At 34.5% G+C, this 21,516-nt stretch overlaps 1 protein-coding gene across 1 annotated transcript in view; it reads left to right on the forward strand.

The window, feature by feature from the left end:
- Positions 1 to 21,516, forward strand: part of LOC140048700 (BRCA2-interacting transcriptional repressor EMSY-like) — a 54,289-nt gene that overhangs the window by 10,334 nt on the left and 22,439 nt on the right. Inside the window, exons 3-6 of the mRNA XM_072093470.1 lie at positions 672 to 746; positions 1,217 to 1,383; positions 11,715 to 11,834; positions 20,259 to 20,518. Of these exons, the coding sequence (XP_071949571.1) occupies positions 672 to 746; positions 1,217 to 1,383; positions 11,715 to 11,834; positions 20,259 to 20,518 (622 nt within the window). The remainder of the gene's footprint in view (positions 1 to 671; positions 747 to 1,216; positions 1,384 to 11,714; positions 11,835 to 20,258; positions 20,519 to 21,516) is intronic.

Raw genomic sequence — 21,516 nt, forward strand, 5'->3', positions numbered from 1 at the left:
TTTATACCCAATTTGGTAACAAACAAAAGTGTAATTTTCTTCTCTGCTACAGTTGAGTTCTGTTTGGTTTGCTTATTTGTTAAAATATTTTTTACACTATAATTTATGTTGTAAATTGTTTGCTATGAAACCTACGCTAATTAACTGTTTATACAATAATGTAAGTAATTAAAGTATAGTTGACAATACACATTATATAATAAAATACATGACATAAAAACCCAAATATAAACTAAAATATTTATAATATGTGTTAAAAAATGTCTAAATAAAAAAGGCCTTTACATAAAATAAAGTGCGCTCTTACTTGCCATACTTTTTTCGAAAATTTAGTTATTGCATTGCTCACAATGATAATCAATGTTAATTAGTGTAAGAACCAATCATTTAAATAGATAATCTATATCGCGTATACAATGAGAAAAAGTCTGAAATATTTTCTCCTTTCACCTCACCCTTTCCCAAAAGAGGAGGGTGGGTGGCGGGTTAACATATTCAACCCTCTTTGAATTGTCTAACCTCCCACATCGTATGATGTGTGAAACAATTCCGAGTTTTAAAAAATGTCATCCTGCCCCCGAAGAATCTTTATAAATTATATATATATAATAAGTTTGAAGATGTCAAATAGTATTCTAATATAATTTTGATTTTTTTTAATACTATGGTAGCATATCAACAGAACGGCACAGAGCTGAAGTACGTAGAGCTGTAAATGATGAAAAGTTAGCAACAGTAGCAGAAAGGTAAACTAATTATTTTTTACCTGGTCTTCATTAGGAAGCTCCTCCCACTCCCAAACAAATTGATCTGCACATCAAACCTTGAAAAAACCTTATGTACATTAAGAAACTTATTTCTGAAATATAGCGTTAACCGATGGGTATCAAAACATGGCAGAATGATTAAGAAAACAAAATGGTAAATTTCAAATTTTTAAGTCAAACAATAAGAATTGGTCATCGTAGTATGCTTGTTATCACCCAATCAAAGTTTTAACATGCCTATAGTCTCTAGGCCAAGGCATTCCGTGATTTGTTTTAATGCTAAGTTTAAGCTAAATCAAATTCGAACAAGTACGTTAACACTAACAGAACTGTTCACTGAACGCTGTATTGCAAATGAATGGAATTCCAATAATTCCTCTTGGTATTAAATATTGCGAAAGATCAAATAATAAATAATAATAAAGTTTATTTCATATTTCATATTTCAGACTAAGCGGTAGTAACAATTCAGTGGAATGGTCCATAGAGGGTAGAAGGCTAGTGCCATTGCTACCAAGACTTGTGCCTCAGACAGCATTCACAGAAGTAGCCAATGTAATTGCAGATAATACATTCACAAAGAACTATGACTTGTCAGAACTAGCAGAAAACTTGTGTATGTGCCTTTCTAACTCTTTTTAAAGACACTATTTCCCTACACATTTTTTGTAAAAAACTGCATTTTATATATTGCGATCATTTTTTGTTCTTTAAATGGTTAAAATTGTTTCAATTCTAATAATAACAGTAGCCTCTAGTAGGGAGCTAGGCCTACCAGGCTAGGACGTTGGTTGTATAGGCTAGCTATCTTTTAGCCTCTTATTTTCTCTAAACTGTGTTTCTAACAAACCATAATCATACACCATGTTGAGCAGGAAACAATTTTCATACAAGCATATCATCTTTTTTCGATAAAAATGTCCGTTTACAACGTTTAAGTAGAAAAATAAACCAAACTTCCTTGACTGACTCGCGAAGGATACATGTGTTGATTTTGTACACACTGCTGTGGTTTTTTTTTGGGGGGGGGGGGGGGGGTCGGGGGGTTGGGTGACGAGATCACAAAAGCTAAGACCCCCTAAGACCTAGGATCACAAAACCTAAGACCCAAGACCTAAGATTACCAATAGTTCTCTTTCGCAAAATGCCTTGTATTTTAAATCTAAATTTGTTAACCAACTTTATCCTGAATACCACACCTTAGAATTAGATGAAGAAGAATCCAAAAATAACAATACATTCTTTAAATAAATTGATGATTTTAAAGATGTTTTTCTCATGCGAATTTCGCATAATCTGTGTTCAATATTTTGTTTCTATGGAACGGCAAAAGAGCAACATTAATAGAGGGCTAAAAACTATGTGAAATCCATCTATTTAACTCATATTTTGGTGAAAATCATGTTCAATTCAATATATTTTGTCACTGTCAATACAAATAAAATGTTGCTGTTGATACTTTACACGGTTTTGTTAACTTTCAGAATAAAATCCACAAATTCATCATATCCCCTTAGGTCGCCCTTATGACTAGGCCTAGGGTAAGTAGTGATGTTTATGTTAAGATCGATTAATATTCTTTGAAAATAGAAAAGTATCAGCAGTAACATATTACAGCATTTTTATTGACAAATTGACAAAATATATTGAACAAATTAAACATGCATTTCACCAATAAATGCATTAAATGTAGACGCATTTTTAGCCCTCTATTATTGTTTCTTTGGCGCTCCACAGAAACGAAAATATTTAAAGTTGAGTATGCGAAAGTGTGCAAGAAACACGTCTGTAAAATCACCAATTTTTATTTATAAATAATAGCAAGTATTTATTTGTTACTTTTTATGTGAATCTCTTTCATAAAAGTACTTATGAGGCCTAATTCTAAGGTGTGGTATTCAGAATAAAGTTAGCTGAATTAATTTGGAGTCAAAATACAATGCAGGTGCGAAAGGAAAACACCCCCTGAAACCAACACAATGGAGTAAATATATATCAACAAACAAACCGTCCAGTTTGTTTGTTGTGAAATAAAGGTATATATTTATTCAGCGGGCGAAATATTGCGAGATTATTTCTGTTTGTGATAACATGATTGGTGAAATACAATCACATGTTACAGATTTTTGGACATTGCGGATAATTTTGAACATGTTTCCTTCGCGAGACCAAATCACTCACGCTGATACATTGCGATGTATATCAAAATAGAGTACTAAAATCAATCGATGATTTCTCAAAATTGACACGCACGATTGTGCAGAATTTTTTATATTTTCATCTTGCAGGATAACCTTAAATGGGATATGCATATTCATGATATTGTTGCTAAAGCATTTCGACGTTTGTACACTTTGATTATACTTAAGAAAGCCAAGGCGCCTTCTAAAGATCTACTACAAGTATATACTTGCTACAAATGTCCTTTAGTTGATATGCATGCCCTGTGTGGCACAGTTCGATTACGAAAGACCAAACTAAGTCAATAGAAAGAGTTTAAAAAGAGCTCTACGAATCATTTATGGCATGAACTATGTATCCTATGAGTCTGCTCTTCAATTGTCAGACCTTCCATCGCTAGATAACAGAAAGAGTCCAACTCTTACAGAAATTTGGTAAAGGAATAATAAAGTCTGATACATTTAGAAGCATTCTTCCCCCTGTTCGTGACATTAGCAGAACCCTGAGGTCTGTGTGTAAGCCTCTACTCGAAATCCCATTTGGTCGTACAGAGAGATTTAGATCGACTCATTAATTAGTTTAGTTTAGTTATAATGGGAAAGTTTAGGCGATGTGCCTTTTTAACCCCATATCAACTACATTGTGTCGATGCGATTCTTGAAGGTGTTAGTGGTCTCAGAATTGACAACGTCTGCTAATAATGTAGTCCAGTAAAGATAAGTCAAAAATAGGGTGAACCTAGAACAAATTGCAACAGAATTTTTTTTTGTTTTGTCTGGTAAATATGGTTCAAATGAATAATCATATCCAAAGTTTACCAAAATCGGACATCGGGAAGTGGGTTAATTAGCATAAATTCAAAATGGCCGCCATTTGCTATTTTGAAGCCTCATATCTCTCTAACGGTTGGATTTAGACCACCTAAGTGCATTACGAGTAGATATAAATGTGATATTAAACATTCTAATTAGCATATTTAAATTTCCAAATGACGTACTTATGACGTCATATGGTAGTTGTGACGTCATATATTATGTTATAACTGTTTAAATGACATTATACTATTCGAACAATTTAGGGACTGCAAGAAAACATGTTTCTTGACATTCTCCTTGTTAAAATGAACATTATCTCCAAAGTTTACCAAAATCGGACGTCAGGAAGTGGGTTAATTAGCATACATTCAAAATGGCCGCTATTTATCATACCATTTTGAAGCTCCATATCTCCTTAACGCTTGGTTTTAGACCACCTAAGTGCATTGAGAGTAGATATAAATGTGATATTAAACTTTATAATTAGCATATTTAAATTGCCATATAACGTACCTATGATGTCATAAGACATATGACGTCATGTATTTTGTCACAATAATGCTCAATTGGCATTATTCTAAGGGGAAAATATAGAAACCGAAAGAAAAAAATGTTTTTAATCTCATGAAAATAGTAGAACATTTACCACATCCAGGTTAAGATCATGGGTATCAGAAGTTATTCGGCCACCCTTCACAACATGAAATAGAACATTCCAGTTAATTTTCTGCAACTGCAACTTTTTATAACTGCATATATATCTCATATATATTTAAAGAAATAGGATTCTTAATTAAGTAATGAGTCTGGGATTTAATAATTTGACCCCATCCTAAATATGGAGTTGGATCACAGTAAGTTTCCAATCCAAAGTACATACATAGAAAATGTAATGTTGGCGCCGTCAAAATACTTCATTGGTGTTATGTTTGTGGGTTATGATGAAGACAACGGTTTTTATCGTGCAGAATCAATCACACGGACACTCGTGGTTATGCGCCATGATGAATGTGTTTTATTACTAGACTTTATGTTACAGCCGTTATTTCGATATATCACATCACTTCCTTCTATAAGTTAAGTATGACAGACAGTGTATATTATTTTACGAGTTATGTCAGATTAATGATTAAAGACTAAATTGTTAAAAAAAACCGAAACCAAAACTTCAAAACATTATAAAACTCTACTCTAAATTCTAACGATAACAATCATATGCCTCTCGTATTCTTATATAAGTAGCATCTTCTATGACTACAGTACCTGTACATACTATTGTGATGTTTTGTAACTAAAGTACCGTACAGTGCATATGTCTAAAAACTAAAGTAAGACTTAAAATCAAACATTTTCTTCTTTGTTAAACACTTCGAACAATAACCAACATTTTTAATTTGAACTTCTAATAAAATTATGCTTCTTCGATCAACCTGCTTCTTGCTTTCTTAATTCTGTGTGGTTTAGTATTAGGACTTTTAAATACATTCACATCACTCCTCTCAACATTTTGAGTAGATTGTGTACTACCTGTATCAACAATCATGTGATCAGGGTGCATCACTTTGACACCGTGTGAAGTATGGATTTTATACTTTCTAGGTCCTAAACATTGGGTTACGACTCCCTTCAACCATTTTTCTTCTTTGGATTTGGGTCGCATGTTCTTAATTAAAACATTATCATCGATATGAAATTGTCTTTCTTGATTAACATGACTATCTCTTTGCACTTTCTGTGACTTTTGTTTTTCTTCGACCCTTTGAGCCATGTTTGGACTAACTAAAGATAGTCGTGTACGTAACTTACGTTTCATTAATAACTCAGCAGGAGTAAGTCCTATACCTTAATAGGAAATTAGCTAATCTATGTTTCATAGTGTACTTTTTTGCCATCTAGTACCTGTTTAGTTAATGCACTTTTGACAACCTGTACTGCCCTTTCAGCTGCACCATTGCTAGCTGGGTGATAAATGGGACTTAGCGTGTGTTTGATACCATTAAGTTTGCAAAATCTTTCAAACTCATCAGAAATTAATTGTGGACCTGAATCGGACACCAATTCCTCAGGAATACCATGTTCGGCAAAGATTAATCTTAACTCATCGATCGTATTAGCACTGGTAGTGCTTCTCATGTACTTAACGTCAATCCATTTAGAATGACTGTCTATCAAAATCAAAAAATTGTCGCCGTTCTTTTCTGCAAAATCTATATGTACTCTCTGAAACGGTCTACTGGGCCATTTCCAAGGTATTAAGGGGGTGCTAGGTGGGACATTTCTCATACTCTGACAAGTATTACATCTCTTAACTACTACTTCAATATCACAGTCCAACTTGGGCCACCATACGTATGATCTGGCAATGGCTTTCATCGCACATATTCCGGGATGCTCCCAATGCATTTCATCAAGCACTTTAGAACGTAGTTTAGAAGGGATTATGACCCTGGAGCCCCAAAGTAAGCAATTGCCTTCACACGATAGCTCAAGTTGTCTGTTTACATATGGTTTTATATCATCATCAAAATTGTCAACGTTTGGCCATCCATGTTTTACATAGTTAAGTACTTTACATAATATATTGTCTTTTAGTGTTTCTTTCTCAATGTCTTTTGCTGTTATCGGAAAGTCGTCTTCAATCGCGGTAACGTTAAATATGCTTTGCTCTAGGTCGCATTCATCGCTCTTTATTGGTAGTCGCGATAAAGCATCTGCAACCGCGTTCTCGTTTGACGAAATATACTGTATATCATAATCGTATTGGTTTAACAGAAGAGCCCATCTTTGGATACGTCCTGCAGCCATTACTGGGACTTCAGTAGTTGGACCAAAGATTTTCAGAAGTGGTTTATGGTCCGTCTTGATGGTAAACTTTCTACCCATAAGATATTTGTAAAATCGTTTGATGCCGTAGATGATTGCAAGTGCCTCTTTTTCTATCATGCTGTAATTTATTTCACTTTTGGTTAATGTTCTTGAAGCGTAGTGTATGGGTAACCTCGATCCATCATCCATCTGATGCATTATTACCGATCCGATTCCATACTGACTAGCATCGCATTCAAGAATTATTTTTCGCTTAGTATCGTAGTGTGTCAGACATGATTCGCTGCTTAGGCTTTCTTTGCACCATTTAAAAGCTTGTTCTTGTTCATTTTTCCATTGCCACTCGACATCGTCACGAAGCAGCATGTTCAACGGTTGTATGCGCGTAGACAGATTTGGCATGAATTTTGAATAAAATTGCACCATGCCAAGAAATGATCGAAGCTGTGTAACAGTTTCTGGTCTCGCTGCATCTTTGATTGGTTTAACTTTGTCGTCAATCGGTGCGATTCCATGTTTGTCAACTCTAAGTCCAAGATATATTACTTCATCTTCTAGGAATTTACATTTCGCTCTCTTCAAACGAACATTATAGTGGTCAAATCGTCGAAAAACTTCTTCGATTATTGCCAAGTTTTCCTTGACTGTCTTTGTACTAATCAGCACATCGTCCTGATTACATAATACATTATTAATACCATTCAAAATCTTATCCATTTTACCCTGGAATATTTTTGAGGCTGGTTTTACACCGTATGGTAGTTTGTTGTATGAGTAAAGACCTTTATGGGTGTTAATTGTAACATATTTTTGACTCTCATCATCTAGATTTAGTTGAGCATATGCATGGGATAAATCTAATTTAGTAAAAATACATTTTCCTGCTAACTCTGCATATAAATCATCTGAGCTTGGAAGGCTATATACCTCATCATCAATAAACTTATTGATCGTTACACTATAATAGCCACAGATTCTAACTGTGCCATCGCTTTTTGGAACAACTACGATTGGTGTTGCCCAATCACTCTTATCTACTTTGTGTATAACACTATTTTCCTCCAATTTCTTAAGCTCATTTTCAACTTTACATTTGTTGGCATAGGGGACAAATCTTGCTTTAACATACACAGGGGTAACATTTTCTTTAACATTAATTTGAGCAAGTTCATGTTTCATGCCCTCATACGAATCTTCAAATAATTTACCATATTTGTTTAGTAAATCGTTCAACGTCATAACGTCATTTTTACCCTTATTTACAGATGTGTTATGTTGTTCTACATTCTTGTCTTGCTTACAACTATTTACAGTTTTAGAGTTTAACCCTTTCGTGATCTCTTTCCAATTTAACTTTACAACAGCAAGCCAATCTAGTCCTAGTAGTGTAGGTCTATTACTGTAATCAACCACATTAGCAGTTAAGTTGTGTGCATTACCATCACAATCAATAACATTACACTTTACTTTACCAAGTATCTTTAATCTCTCACCACTATAAGTTTTGAGTGGTATGATATCATCATTAGTGATTGGAATATTACTAAAATACTTATTGTAAGTATCGATACTCATTATTGTGTCATCAGCTTGTGTATCTATGTACATTTGTAACTCACTACCATTTACATTTAATACAATTCTAAACTTATCTCTATGTAATCTATCATCATTAGTACACATAAACATATCATGTTCCTCATCGTCCTCGTAATAATCGTGTTGTTGTCTTTGAGTTTGGTTGACTCGGTGACCACGCGCGCGACGTGAAGCACTACTTCCGCGTCCTCCGCGTGCACCGCGTCCTCGTGTACCGCGTCCTCCTCTCTGCTGATAATGTGATGCGTGCTGCTGTGTATTGCGACAACAACTTGCAAAATGGCCAATTTTACTGCAATTATAGCATTTTTTATCGCTTGCTGGACACTGTCCACTGTGAGGGAACCAACCCTTGCAATTTCTACATTTAGTGTTCGGTGGGTTAGAGCTTCTCTTTACTTTATTTATCTCACCTGATTGTTCAGTACCGCCATCATCGAAATTGGGTTTAGGATTTTCAATGCTCTCCGCTCGTAATTTTGCTGTTTCTAGAGATCTCGCTTCATTTAATACCTCTGCCAATGTCCATGCTGGGTGTTTAAATATTTCTCTCCTTAGCTTTTTGTTGCTTGTTTTCTGTAGTATTTGAGCACGTATTTCGTTATCTAGATTATTAAACTGGCAGTGTTCGCCTTCGATTTTTAGCCGTGTTACAAATTGATCAACGGTCTCATGTACTCCCTGTTTTAACTCACGAAACGTGTATACTGATAAAGCTGAATCTTGTAGTGGGTGAAAATACCCATTTAGTTTTCTAATCAAATCATCATACGTATCATTATCTTCGGCTAAAGTATCATAGATATCGTATACCTTACTCCCTGCAAGTAGCAATAGCTGCGCCTTCTTCCGGGCGTCTACATTGATGTTTTTCGCCGTGAAGTACGTTTCTATTCGGCGTGTCCATTTTGTCCATCTGGACCCCGTATTTCTTTGGTCTTCATCCGGATTAAAAGCCTTTATTTGGTTACTAAATACATCCATATTGTATCATCAACGTTAAAATTTTAATCCTATCCTAGTCGCCAATGTTATGTTTGTGGGTTATGATGAAGACAACGGTTTTTATCGTGCAGAATCAATCACACGGACACTCGTGGTTATGCGCCATGATGAATGTGTTTTATTACTAGACTTTATGTTACAGCCGTTATTTCGATATATCACAATTGGCTTTTCTGATGTCTTTTTAAATTTTGGACCAAACAGTTCTTGCTTAGAATAGAATGCATCCCCCTGTTTCTTTGCAAGTGCAGAGCATTACAAAGATGTTGCAAATTTGCTCCTTAAGATGTTTTCTTTAAGTACCAATTATTCTACTATTTTTTGCTTCTTCTGTCTTAAAACGCAATCGCTTTTTTTAATTATGGCAAAGTAAGATATTTAATAGATCCCCATCTGCATTCAAAGTTTCTATTCCATTTTTCTGACATTTTATGTCAAGGAAATTGAATACTGTCTTGTCGAAAAAAAAAATACTGTAATTAGTAGTGGCAAGTTTGAAAATTACTGTATTACCTTAACAACCCCTTTTTGGATTCCGTTGATGTGTATCTTTTAACTGATGGTTCTTCATCCTAGTTAACACTAGGATGAAGTGTCCTTGTTATATGCTCATTGAATCTTGGAAACAGCATTCAAAAGATAAACATTATATAAAACATCATAAAAAGTTGTTGTCTCATAAATGATCGACATCAAACAGATGCAATGAAATAGCAAATTTGAAAGAGCAGAATGGAGATGCTGACTATACAGAAAACTACAGTATGACATTTATCATTTTCATTTTAATTGAGATGAGTTTGTGGGAATGATGGGTTTGAATTGCCTGACCCACAATCAATCGCCTCATTAAAATATTGTTTTTATTCCTTTACCAATTTAAAGAGATAAAGTTCTAAAAGATGTAGTTTTAGAAAACACAAAACAAGATGTGCGCTTGAGTACAAATCAGTTTCGGAAATACAGTTGATGATCACCTTTCATACGGTTCTGTAGAATATCTATTTTCATAAGATTTTGTAAATGGAAACTTAATGATAAATTTCAATGGTTTTTACATATATATCTACTCGTAATGCACATAGGCTGTCTAAACCCAACCGCTAAGGAGATACAGGGCTTCAAAATGGTATTTTGAATTTATGCTAATTGACCCTCTTGAAGTCTGATTTTGGTGAACTTAGGATATCATGTTCATTTCAACAGGAAATTGTTAGAAAATTGTTTTCCTGCAGTTTCTACATTTTTTAGCATGGGATAATGCCATTTAAGCAGTTATAACATAATATATGACGTCACAACTACCTTATGACGTCATATTTACGTCATATGGTAATTTAAATGTGCTAATTGGGAAGTTTAATGTCACATTTATATCTACTCGCAATGCACTTTGGTGGTCTAAAACCACCATTAAGGAGATATAGGGCTTCAAAATGATATAGTAAATAGCGGCCATTTTTAATTTATGCTAATTAACAAACTTCCTGACGTCCGATTTTGGTAAACTTTGGAAATTATGTTCATTTCAACAAGGAGGAAACTTGTTTTTCTGCAGTTTCTAAATTGTTCGCATAGTATAATGTCATTTAAACATTTATAACATAATTTATGACGTCACAACTACCATATGACGTCATAGGTACGTCCTATGGAAATTTAAATATGCCAGTTAGAATGTTTAATATCACATTTATATCTACTCGTAATGCATATAGGTGGTCTAAATCCAACCGTTAAGGAGATATGGGGCTTTAAAATAGCAAATGGTGGCCATTTTGAATTTATGCTAATTAACCCACTTCCCGCTGTCCGATTTTGGTAAACTTTGGATATGATGTTCATGTTCACCATATCAACCAAATAAAACAAAAACAAAATTCTGTTGCAATTTGTTCTAGGTTCAACCATATTTTTACTGGACTAATGATGTTTCATTGAATGTTGAATAGGCTGGCACTATTTAACTTACCGGTGGACAAATTTTAATGTGTTAATTTTTTTTTTTAAACTAGTTTTACTATTTACTGTATACATATTTATATATTCTTTTTATCAAATATTGTAAAATACTACTTTTCAGCCTTTTGGCAGTTGTATTATTGATTTCTTTTTTATGAATAAATATTCCTGAATGTTGTTAACTATAAAATTAACATTTTATGAAATGTTAAGAAATTCTAGACCCCTAACGAGATGAAATGATACGATTTACTGCTTATGTCCTACCCGTTGGCTGGCAGCCAATTTGACCATTTTAAAAATTTTAATTACAGTAATTCTTAAAAAATTTTTTTTTTTGGCCATTTTTTTCCCTACATGATGTAACATAATAGTTAAATCCACTTTGACCAAAAATTGGATCGAAAAAATGTTTTTCAGGGGGACAATACATCTTTAAAAAACACAAATTATTATTGTGTAGATACAATTAAGCAAAGTTTTATTTATTTCCAACAAATAGTTCATGATTTTGCTTTAAATTTAATTTGAATAATATGAAAGGGCAATTACTTTTTAGATTTACAAAAAGCAGTTCAAAGTTCAAGTACAAAATCAAGTATGTTTGGAAGTTCTCAATCCTCGGTCATCATTCCAAAATCAGTTTCCTTACCAAGTGGACTCACTCTCCCTGTCAAAGGTATGCATGTTATAAGGAAAATGTTGGCAATATTTATAAGTGTGTTTTATGCATAATGCATTTTGGAAATTGCAGACTGTCAAAAATGTCTAATTTCAAAAACCTTTGTGAGATGGGCTTCTACAGTTTACGTTATAATAACATTTTTTTTGTAATAATCCCAAGAAGATGTGGGTGTCTTGTGCTGGGTATGCCTTTGCAAATAAAATGGATATGTGTATAAGAGTGGGAATTAAGAGAAACAAGCAATACAAAAAAATCAATCAGTTTGTATAGTATCAGTAAATAAAACTCAAAACCACAGAAGATCAAAGTACAGCAGCAAAAATCAAATTGCGACATTCGATTGTTATCTTTTAATAGTTTGATATTAGGTGTCGTTTAAATTTTTTTGGAAAATGATGTAATTGAAACAGCATTTGTAATTAGGGGTGGTAGACTGTTCATCATTGATGAACCAGAGTATCTAATACTGTTTTGAAAATAATTGGTGTTGTGGATAGGTAATCCACAACACGTGTGGCGCAGTGTGTTGGACGTTCGACTACCGATCGTCAGACCTAGGTTCGAATCCAACTCTCGCCGCATTGCTTGTATCCGTAGGCAAGATACTTTACTTACGTTGCCTCTCTCCACCCAGGTGTATAAATGGGTACCCAGTTAGATCTAGACACAACTTTGCGCTGGTTACCGGCTGCATTATGGGAGTATGTTTCCATACGTGTTTGATCCCAAAAAAAATACGGGGGTAATAATGCTTGTAAAGCGCCTTTGAGCATGATTACTCATGAAAAGGGCGCTATATAAATGTGGTATTATTATTATTATAGGTATGTAAATATCTGTTCTAGAACGTGTAGGGTAATTGTGAATAGAAAAATTGGAAATAAACATATTGCTTAAATGATTTGGAAAAGTGTAATGCAGGGCTGAGAATACAAATTTGCCTTGTTGCATTAAGTTTATATCAGTGAGTTTGAGGAGATTAAGGTTGGAAAGTAAATGGGAAGAATGGGACTACGATGGAGCGCCAGATAGTTTACTGAGGTTGGATACGGAAGTGTTGGCCCAAACAATGTTACAGTAGCTCAAATAGGGAAGAATGAAGGAGCAGTAAAGGGTTCGAAGAATATTAAGGGGTACAAATGAGGATAACCTAGATATGATACCAATGCTTTTGGAAGTTTTATTCTCTACTTCTTTAATATGTTTTTCCACGTTAGATTGCTGTCAATAGCTACACCTAAAAACTTAGCTGATTGTACACAAGATATATCATGGTTGTCTATGGTAATTTTGTTGGCCAATAAGTCAATAGATTTTAATAGTTGTCGGGTCCCAAAGTGGATGAAGCTACATTTTTTACCTATTTATTATATTGGGACAAATTGATCAAATTGGAGTTGACAGTATTGAATAAGGATTGGACATTTTTGTTTGAATAAAGTACTGTTGTGTCGTCAGCATAAAGGAAAAAATTTAGGAGCTTAAAAGAGACGTGAATATCATTGATGTATAGAATAAATAAGAGAGGGCCAAGTAGAGATCCTTGAGGGACGCTGCATGTGATTGGACTAAAATGGATATGGAGTAAGAGTATTTGGTACATTGGGCACGATTGTAGAGGTAACTTTTTAAGAGATTAATTGCTGATCCACGAATTCCATAGTGAGATAATTTGTGTAAAAGAATACTGTGGTCAATAGTATCAAAAGCCTTGGAAAGGTCTATGAAAATGCCAATTGCAAGATGGCGGTTTTCAAAAGCGTCTATAATTTTATTTGTCAGGTCGATGAGAGCCATTGACGTGTTGTGTCTCTTTCTGAAACCGTATTGTCTGTTGAAAAGTATGTTGAATTTGTTAATAAATGAAAATATTCGGTCATAAATTACTCTTTCCAGGGCTTTCGAAAATATAGATAGATTGGAGATGGGTTGATAATTAGAGAGATCAGATTTTGGACCATATTTGTATATAGGGGTAACGCGCGCCAGCTTCATCCTCTCTGGGAACACACCGCTGGATAAGGCAAGATTAAAAATATGACACAGGGGGAGGGAAATCAGGTCAGCAATGTATTTAATGGCCTTGGTATGAAAGTCGTCAATACCTGGAGATTTATTATTTTCAAAAGAAGTTATTATTTTGACTATTTCAAACTCATCAATTGGGTTAAGAAATATTGGATTTGGATTTGGTAAAAATTCTTTGAATGATTTGTTTACACGGGGAATTTGATTAGCAAGGGTGGGGCCAATTTCGACAAAGTATTTATTAAACGCATTAGAAATTTTCTTCTGATCTTCGGTCAATTCGCCATCGCAATTAAAGGGAGTATTGGATTGTTGTTTTTGTTAATCAGAGAATTAATTGTCTTCCAAGTTGCCTTGATATCATTTTTATGTTTGTGAAATATATTTTGGAAGTAATTAGCTTTAGAAATTTTGATTACAGAGTTCAATTTATTGTGGTATAGTTTATAAGCTTTTTCATTTACGGGAGTCGGACGGTGAAGAAATTTGGCATATAATTTCTGCTTATATTTTATAGATTTGAGTTAGCCGTCAGACATCCATGATTTTATTTTTTTGTCTTTTTAGTTTAGTTTAGTTTAGTTTAGTTATAATGGGAAAGTTTAGGCGATGTGCCTTTTTAACCCCATATCAACTACATTGTGTCGATGCGATTCTTGAAGGTGTTAGTGGTCTCAGAATTAACAACGTCAGCTGGTAAACTGTTACAATGGTTTATTACTCGTTGTGAGAAGGTATGTCTTCTACAGTTCAATCCTTTATGGAAAATAGGCTTGAAAAATCTCAGGTGATGTCCTCGAGTAATTCGGCTAATGTTACTTCTCATTTGGAAAAAGTCATCCTTGGCTACACCCTCGAAATCTTTAACAATTTTATATGCTTCAATCAGGTCACCTCGAATTCTTCTGTCGTACAAGGTTGTTAGGCCAAGAAGCTTTAGTCGATCTTCATATGAATATGAACGGATACATGGAACTAATTTAGTCGCACGACGTTGTACTCTTTCAATTACATTTATGTCCTTTTGAAGATACGGATTCCATACTTGAACACAAAATTCGAGATGTGGGCGTACATAATGCTTGTAGATGACGTTAAAACAATCCTTATCCATATATACGAAAGTACTTCTGATGCTTCTTAAACAGTTCATGGCCCGCTGAGATACTTTGGCGCAGTGTTGGCTTGGTTTACAGTCATTAGTAATTAGTACTCCTAGGTCCTTTATTTTCTCAACTGTTTCCAGTTCAACTTCATCTATTTGATATTTAAAATGAACATTTGAATGTCCGAACCCTACCCCACTGCAGTGCATTGTTTAAAGATTCTTGTAATAATTGTCCATCATTTCTGTTGTTAACTACTGAGTAGATCTTTGTATCATCAGCAAATAGCTTTATATGACTATAGACACATACTTTGGTAGGTCGTTTATATATAATGAAAACAATGTAGGGCCCAACACAGAGCCTTGTGGAACTCCACTAATTACATCAGCCCAACTGGAAGAAGCATGACGCACTTTGACTCTTTGTTGTCTGTTATCAAGAAAATCTTTGATCCATAATAACAATTGACCTTTGATTCCATAGCTCTCCAATTTCATGAGTAATCTCCTATGAGGAACGCTGTCGAAGGCTTTACTATAGTCCAAAAATATGACATCAACATTATTGTTGTCATCCAAAGCCTTAGTAACATCTTCCATAAATTCTAAAAGATTTGTCAGACATGATTTCTTCTCAACAAAACCATGTTGCTCTGTTGTTAGTATTGCATTGTTCTTAACATGTCGTAGTATGTTGTTGCGAATAATATGTTCAAAGATCTTGCAAATAATACATGTTAGGCTTATCGGTCGATAATTGGACGCTTGTGATTTGCTGCCTTTCTTAAAGATCGGAGAGACATCAGCTCGTTTCCATATTTTTGGTAGTTTACCTTCCTCTGTAGACTTCTTGAATAAAAGATACAAGGGTTCTGATAACTCCTCAGCACACTTATTAAGTAGAGATGGATGGATGTTGTCTGGACCAGGACTTTTATCGATTTTCACACCTCGGAGTTGTTTAAAAACATCTTCTTGGGAGAACTCAATATTTTCAACTTATTTGTCACAAGTATCATAATTAAAATTGGTTATGTCTTCGTCAGGATCTTCTTGGGTGAAAAATGTTTGGAAGCATTTGTTGAGTTCCTCACTAATTTCGTAGTCAGTTTCCGAGGTTAACCCATCATTATTTACTAATTTTGTTATTCCAGTCTTTACTTTCTGTTTCGATCTAACATACTTATGAAAGTTCTTTGGTTTTTTTTTTAATTCCATCAAGATTTTTTTTTCGAAAGTAGCTTGAGCGTTCCTTACAGCTTGCCTAGTACGATTGTTCTGTTTCTTGTAAGCCATATGATCTCTCTCATTCTGTGTTTCTCTGAAGCTTTTGTACAGTTGATATTTCTTTTTTACTGATTTTTTAACAGCTGATGTCATTCAGGGTTTATTCTGACCTTTACTACGAGTACTTCCAAATGTAGGAATATATAACTCAGTCATATTACACAATACTTCATTAATACTGTTGTACATTTCATCGGTAGTTTGATTATCAAATTCATTGGACCAATTAATATTACTCAGATCACGTTTTATGCTTATATAATCGCCTTTGTTGTAGTTGTGAAATGACTTGGTTTCCTTACTGGGAATATCAAGTTTGTAGACGTACTGCCAAAACAAACAATCGTGGTCACTTTTCCCTAAAGGGGGTAAATGTAGTAGGTTAGATACCTGAAAATCATCATCAGTAATAATGAGGTCCAATTGGGATGATCTTTGTCCATCTCTGTGTCGTGTATTACTCTTGACATGTTGCACCAAGTATAAATCGTTGATTATTTCAAAAAAAGTGTTGCGGAGGATGTGTAGCGCTAGCATTAACCAACATATCCTTCCAATTAATTTCTTTAAGGTTAAAATCTCCAATTATCAACACGTGGTCCGATTGTACTGATTCAATAGAGCGTAGTTGGTAAAACAATTGTTCATTTTCATCAGGTGTGTTATACATACTCCTATAGCAAAGACCTATCAGAACTTTATTATGTTTATCAACTTCCACAGTACACCATAGCGATTCAGGATTTAATTGACACAATTCATTACAAATGGTAACATGTAGTTTCTCATTAACATATAATAACAGTCCACCATGCGCTTTATTCGCTCTTTCCATGCGAAACAAATTATAACCTTTCATTGCTATTTCAGCGTCTAGCACATTATCGCTCAACCATGTTTCAGTAATACCAATTATGTGCGGTTTCCTTTCTTCTATCAAAACAAAAAATTCGCTTCGTTTGTTCAAAAACCCTTCTGCGTTGGTATAAAAACAACTTAAATATTCTTCTTGGGGTGCAAGTTCAAAATCATGTTCAACAAAAGTATTGTCTCTGAACGAAATATCTTCTTCTAAATCAAAATCTTCTTGTAAAAATAAAGGTGCTGTGCGATTAGGTTCATTTGTATTCTTAGTGGTCTTCCCCTTCCTTATAATAACGTTCTCACCTTTATCTCTACGTAGCCTTAACTGAGCTCTCAATTTATTACTTTCTTCTCTTTGAGATGGTGTGAGATCCGGTGTGAGGAATATTCTATCGTAGCCTTTATTTACCGCTTGCTTTAAGCCTTTAGCTTTTTTCAAAATTTCTCTCTTGACTTCAACTCCATCTACAGTTATTCGAAGCAATCGTGGTTTCTCATCATTTCGCTTAGTTCCAAGTCTAATCGGTTTTGATATTGTCGTATTTACATTAAAAAAATTAAGTACTTCAATAGCCTTTACTCTATCTTGTTCCTTCCTCGCATCTACGTCATCAGTTTCCACTTCCGGCACATTATGCAGTATGATATTATTTTCTCTTCTTTGTCTATCAAATCTCTCATCTATGTAGACTTTCACTTTTTCTTCCACTATCTTTTCAATATTCTCATCTTTCTTTTCTATAGATTCAAAAAGTTTCTGAATTGTCATAGTGATATTATCTAACCGTTCAGTTAGTTTCACAAAGTTCTCTTCACCACATGGCCTATTTTCGCCATCTTTAACCAACTTAGAAACTTGACCTGAGCAGCTATCACAGAACCACATTAGATTGTGTCTACCCTTTTCAAGGGCCTTATATTCAGAATTATTCATACCTGAACAGGTTTGATGTGTCCATTCTAAACATTTCTGGCATTCAATTGACTTTTCTCCACCAATAATGTCGTCCTTACAACAACTACACTTCACAGTTTCATTGTCGCTGTTCCCGGTAGCTAGGCCTACGTTATCACTCACATGTCTGTCGCGACGACTCTTGTCGCGAGTCTCACCACTCGGCGCTGATTTTACGCTACCGCGACTTGGGCCTGAGTTTTTATTACTCATAATCTTGAAACAGGTTTCGAGTTCGTATATCTAATATGTGTAGTAGTATATAGGGTTTACTTAACACACACACCCCACAAAAACAGACCCAAAAACTCTGTAAAACTATACTAAAAAACAGAATATTCTGCGTCCTTTCTCTCAAAGCATGTGGATTCGATGAACCGCCCTCTATCTATAGTGTTATAGTTATAGTGTTGTATTGAGAGGGGGAAGTTTTTGTTGTCTCAAGTTTGGAAAGTCAATTTGATTGCTTATGATATTGTCTAACAGGGTAGCTGTAGTTTTGGTAATACGAGATGGTCTGTGAATGCGGGGAAGGTAATGATTGCTAAATAAGGAATTAACAAAGTGTCGGGCATCGTTATCTGATTCATATTTAAGGATATCAATATTGAAGTCTCCGAGAATGTACACAATTTTGTTTTCTCTTGATAGTTTTGGTAAGACAGATTCAAGTTTGTTCGTAAATTGAAGAGGGTCAAGGGATGGTGATCTATATACTGTACCAATGACAATGTTTTTAGAGTTAATAGGTCTATTAATCTCAATAAAAATGGATTCACAAATAGAGGGATGAAGATGAAGATCATGTCTTGTATTAAATTGGAGACCATCACGAATATACATGGCAACCCCACCGCCATCTTTATGAGTTCGGTGATTAGAGACAAAATGGTAGTTGGGGAGTTGAACCAAGGGATTATCGTACTTAAGCCATGTTTCGCTTACGCCAATTACATCGAATGGTAAATTAAGTAATGTTAAAAGCTGTTTCATGTCGTCAAAATGTTTTAAAATGTTCCTTGAATTAAAATGGATAGTAGAGAAACATTCGCTTAGTATACAGAAAATTCATTAGGATCGTAATATTGGGAGGTGCTCATGTTGCTATTTGAAAAAAATTGTGAATCAGGGTCAATATTGGAGGTAAAGTTATCTGGGTTGTTTGAAGATGGAGAAAACAATAAACTGGATAATTGTTCGGAATTTGATGTGTTGTAGACTGAACCACAGTGGTTATGAGACATGATAGTACAATACAAGATACAAAAGGATAACAATTAAAACAAATTCAAGTCAAGGGAACGGGGGAACCTTAACAAAGCTTATAAGTTATCCTAATTTAAAACGGCGTGTACCGCGCTACTATGTGTCCAATTTTCCTCCAAATCTAATATATTTTTGCTCAAATAATTATCTTCCGAAATTGTCATTTTCATGATTGGTTTTGGTAGCATCATCATTACCAAAAAATTAGAACATGTGGGTCCCGTAATTTCACCAATGCTACACTGTATACTGTATATATTTTATTATGGATGTTAATAACTAATTGCGAGGCACCCGAGACAAGTCAAAGATTTATGCAAGGCATTGCTTTACCATCAACAAACTATCATTGAAATTGACAATATTTATTATAATATTAAGTTTGTTATTGTCTTAGCTCCACCCTAAACATGGTGGGCTGGTCCTATAGACTTATAATTTCGTTTCATATTTCAGTAAACTGCAATTTCCAGGGACCTAGCAGCTCTATTTATCTATTTTTCATGGTAGAAGGGACTTATATTTTGTTTCAAGTATAATTTCCGGGGACCTGCCAACTCTATTTTTCTAAATTTTCTTAGCACCACAATTATGGCGGGCTGGTCGTTTCATATAATATCAATTTATAAGTCCAATTTCCAGGACCTAGAAGCTTTATTTTTCAAAATGTTATAGATCAGCCCGCATTTAAAATGTTCACACCCACAGACAGCATCCAGCCTATACGTCTCTGGCCATATAACGTAATATTGTTATAGTTTATGGGGTCTATATTTTCGAGATTTCTTGAAAACTGAGTTTTCACATGCCTACACACACAAGAAAATACTCATGGTAGTAAGTTTTTTAAACCCTACATGATGTTTGTGTGCATTATTGAACCTTTTTTTTTTCTTGTATTTGTTCACAGGATCTGAAGATGCTGACAGTATTGAAAACTGTCTTAAACGAAAATGCTCAAATTCTTGGTCATCACAGTCCAGAGCAATCATTGAGAAAACAAAGGCTGGTATTAACTTAACATCAAATACAAAACCAATTATGGTTGGTCCAAACAACACACAGATTTATTCCGCTTCAACAGCAGTGTGTGAGGGTTTAGTAGAGATAACAGGAACAAAAAGCATGGCACTACCAGTTTCACCACAACCTCAAATTGGCAAACAAAAGGTAGAGTAAGCTTATCTAAATCTTTGAACTAATTAGGTGATCTTTTAAGATAAATCTTGTATAAATCTTTATTCATTTCTTTCTGTACAGCGGATTTTGTGTAAAAATTCTCGCTCCATTATGGGAAATCCCCTCGGGTGTACCCCACCCCCCAACAACTTGATTGCCCTTTTAACAATATTAATATTAAAAACGTATGTGAGAACATTTTGAAAAAATATACTCAATCATAATCATAACAGTATGGCCCTTAGCCAATAATCCATTTAATATAATATTGTTGGAGAATTTGGAGCCAGGAGTAAAACGCAGGAGTCAAGCAAATTGTCGACCAGAGATGGCAAACATAGGTACCTGTATTATAAATAAATCACAAACTATATCTTTGGTAAAATAAAAAAGGCAATTGAAAATACACTGGAAGCGGTGGTATTACCTTTTTATTAGCCTAGAAGTAATAAAAGTAAAATTTTCCTTCTGGCTATACAGAATAGCCAAGAAATTGTCATAATGCACAATGGGCTAGGTCTATTCTAGTTTGAAAGGCCACTTCAGGAAAAGGGAGTTCGTTTGAACCATACAAAAAAAAACCCTGGCTACGGGCTTGCGTACTGTAGATACCTTGCATGTTTTTCTACATTCAACATGGCTTCTGGCTTCAAGTATTCAAATAAATCTAATTAACTCTTGACTATTTCCCTGAAACTGAGCTGATGAAGCATAGTCCAGTATATGTTGATTAAGAGTTGAACCAGAAGTTTGCAAGAATGTTTGTTATAAATGAAGATTGACGCCAAAGATATTTCAACCTGGAATTAGCTTTCTTTACAACAGATTTTGCAAACTGGTTACCATTTCCCAATAGAAATCCCCAAATATTTGATACAAATCCAAATGGGTGTCGTGTTTCCACAAAATATCAACGAAAAATACACTCACAATTTTTGTGTCCGAGCGCATCATTTAATTTCGAGATGTGCACTTTTTGTGTCCGTAAG

This window comes from Antedon mediterranea, chromosome 5, assembly GCF_964355755.1.
Source record: "Antedon mediterranea chromosome 5, ecAntMedi1.1, whole genome shotgun sequence".
Taxonomy (NCBI): domain Eukaryota; kingdom Metazoa; phylum Echinodermata; class Crinoidea; order Comatulida; family Antedonidae; genus Antedon; species Antedon mediterranea.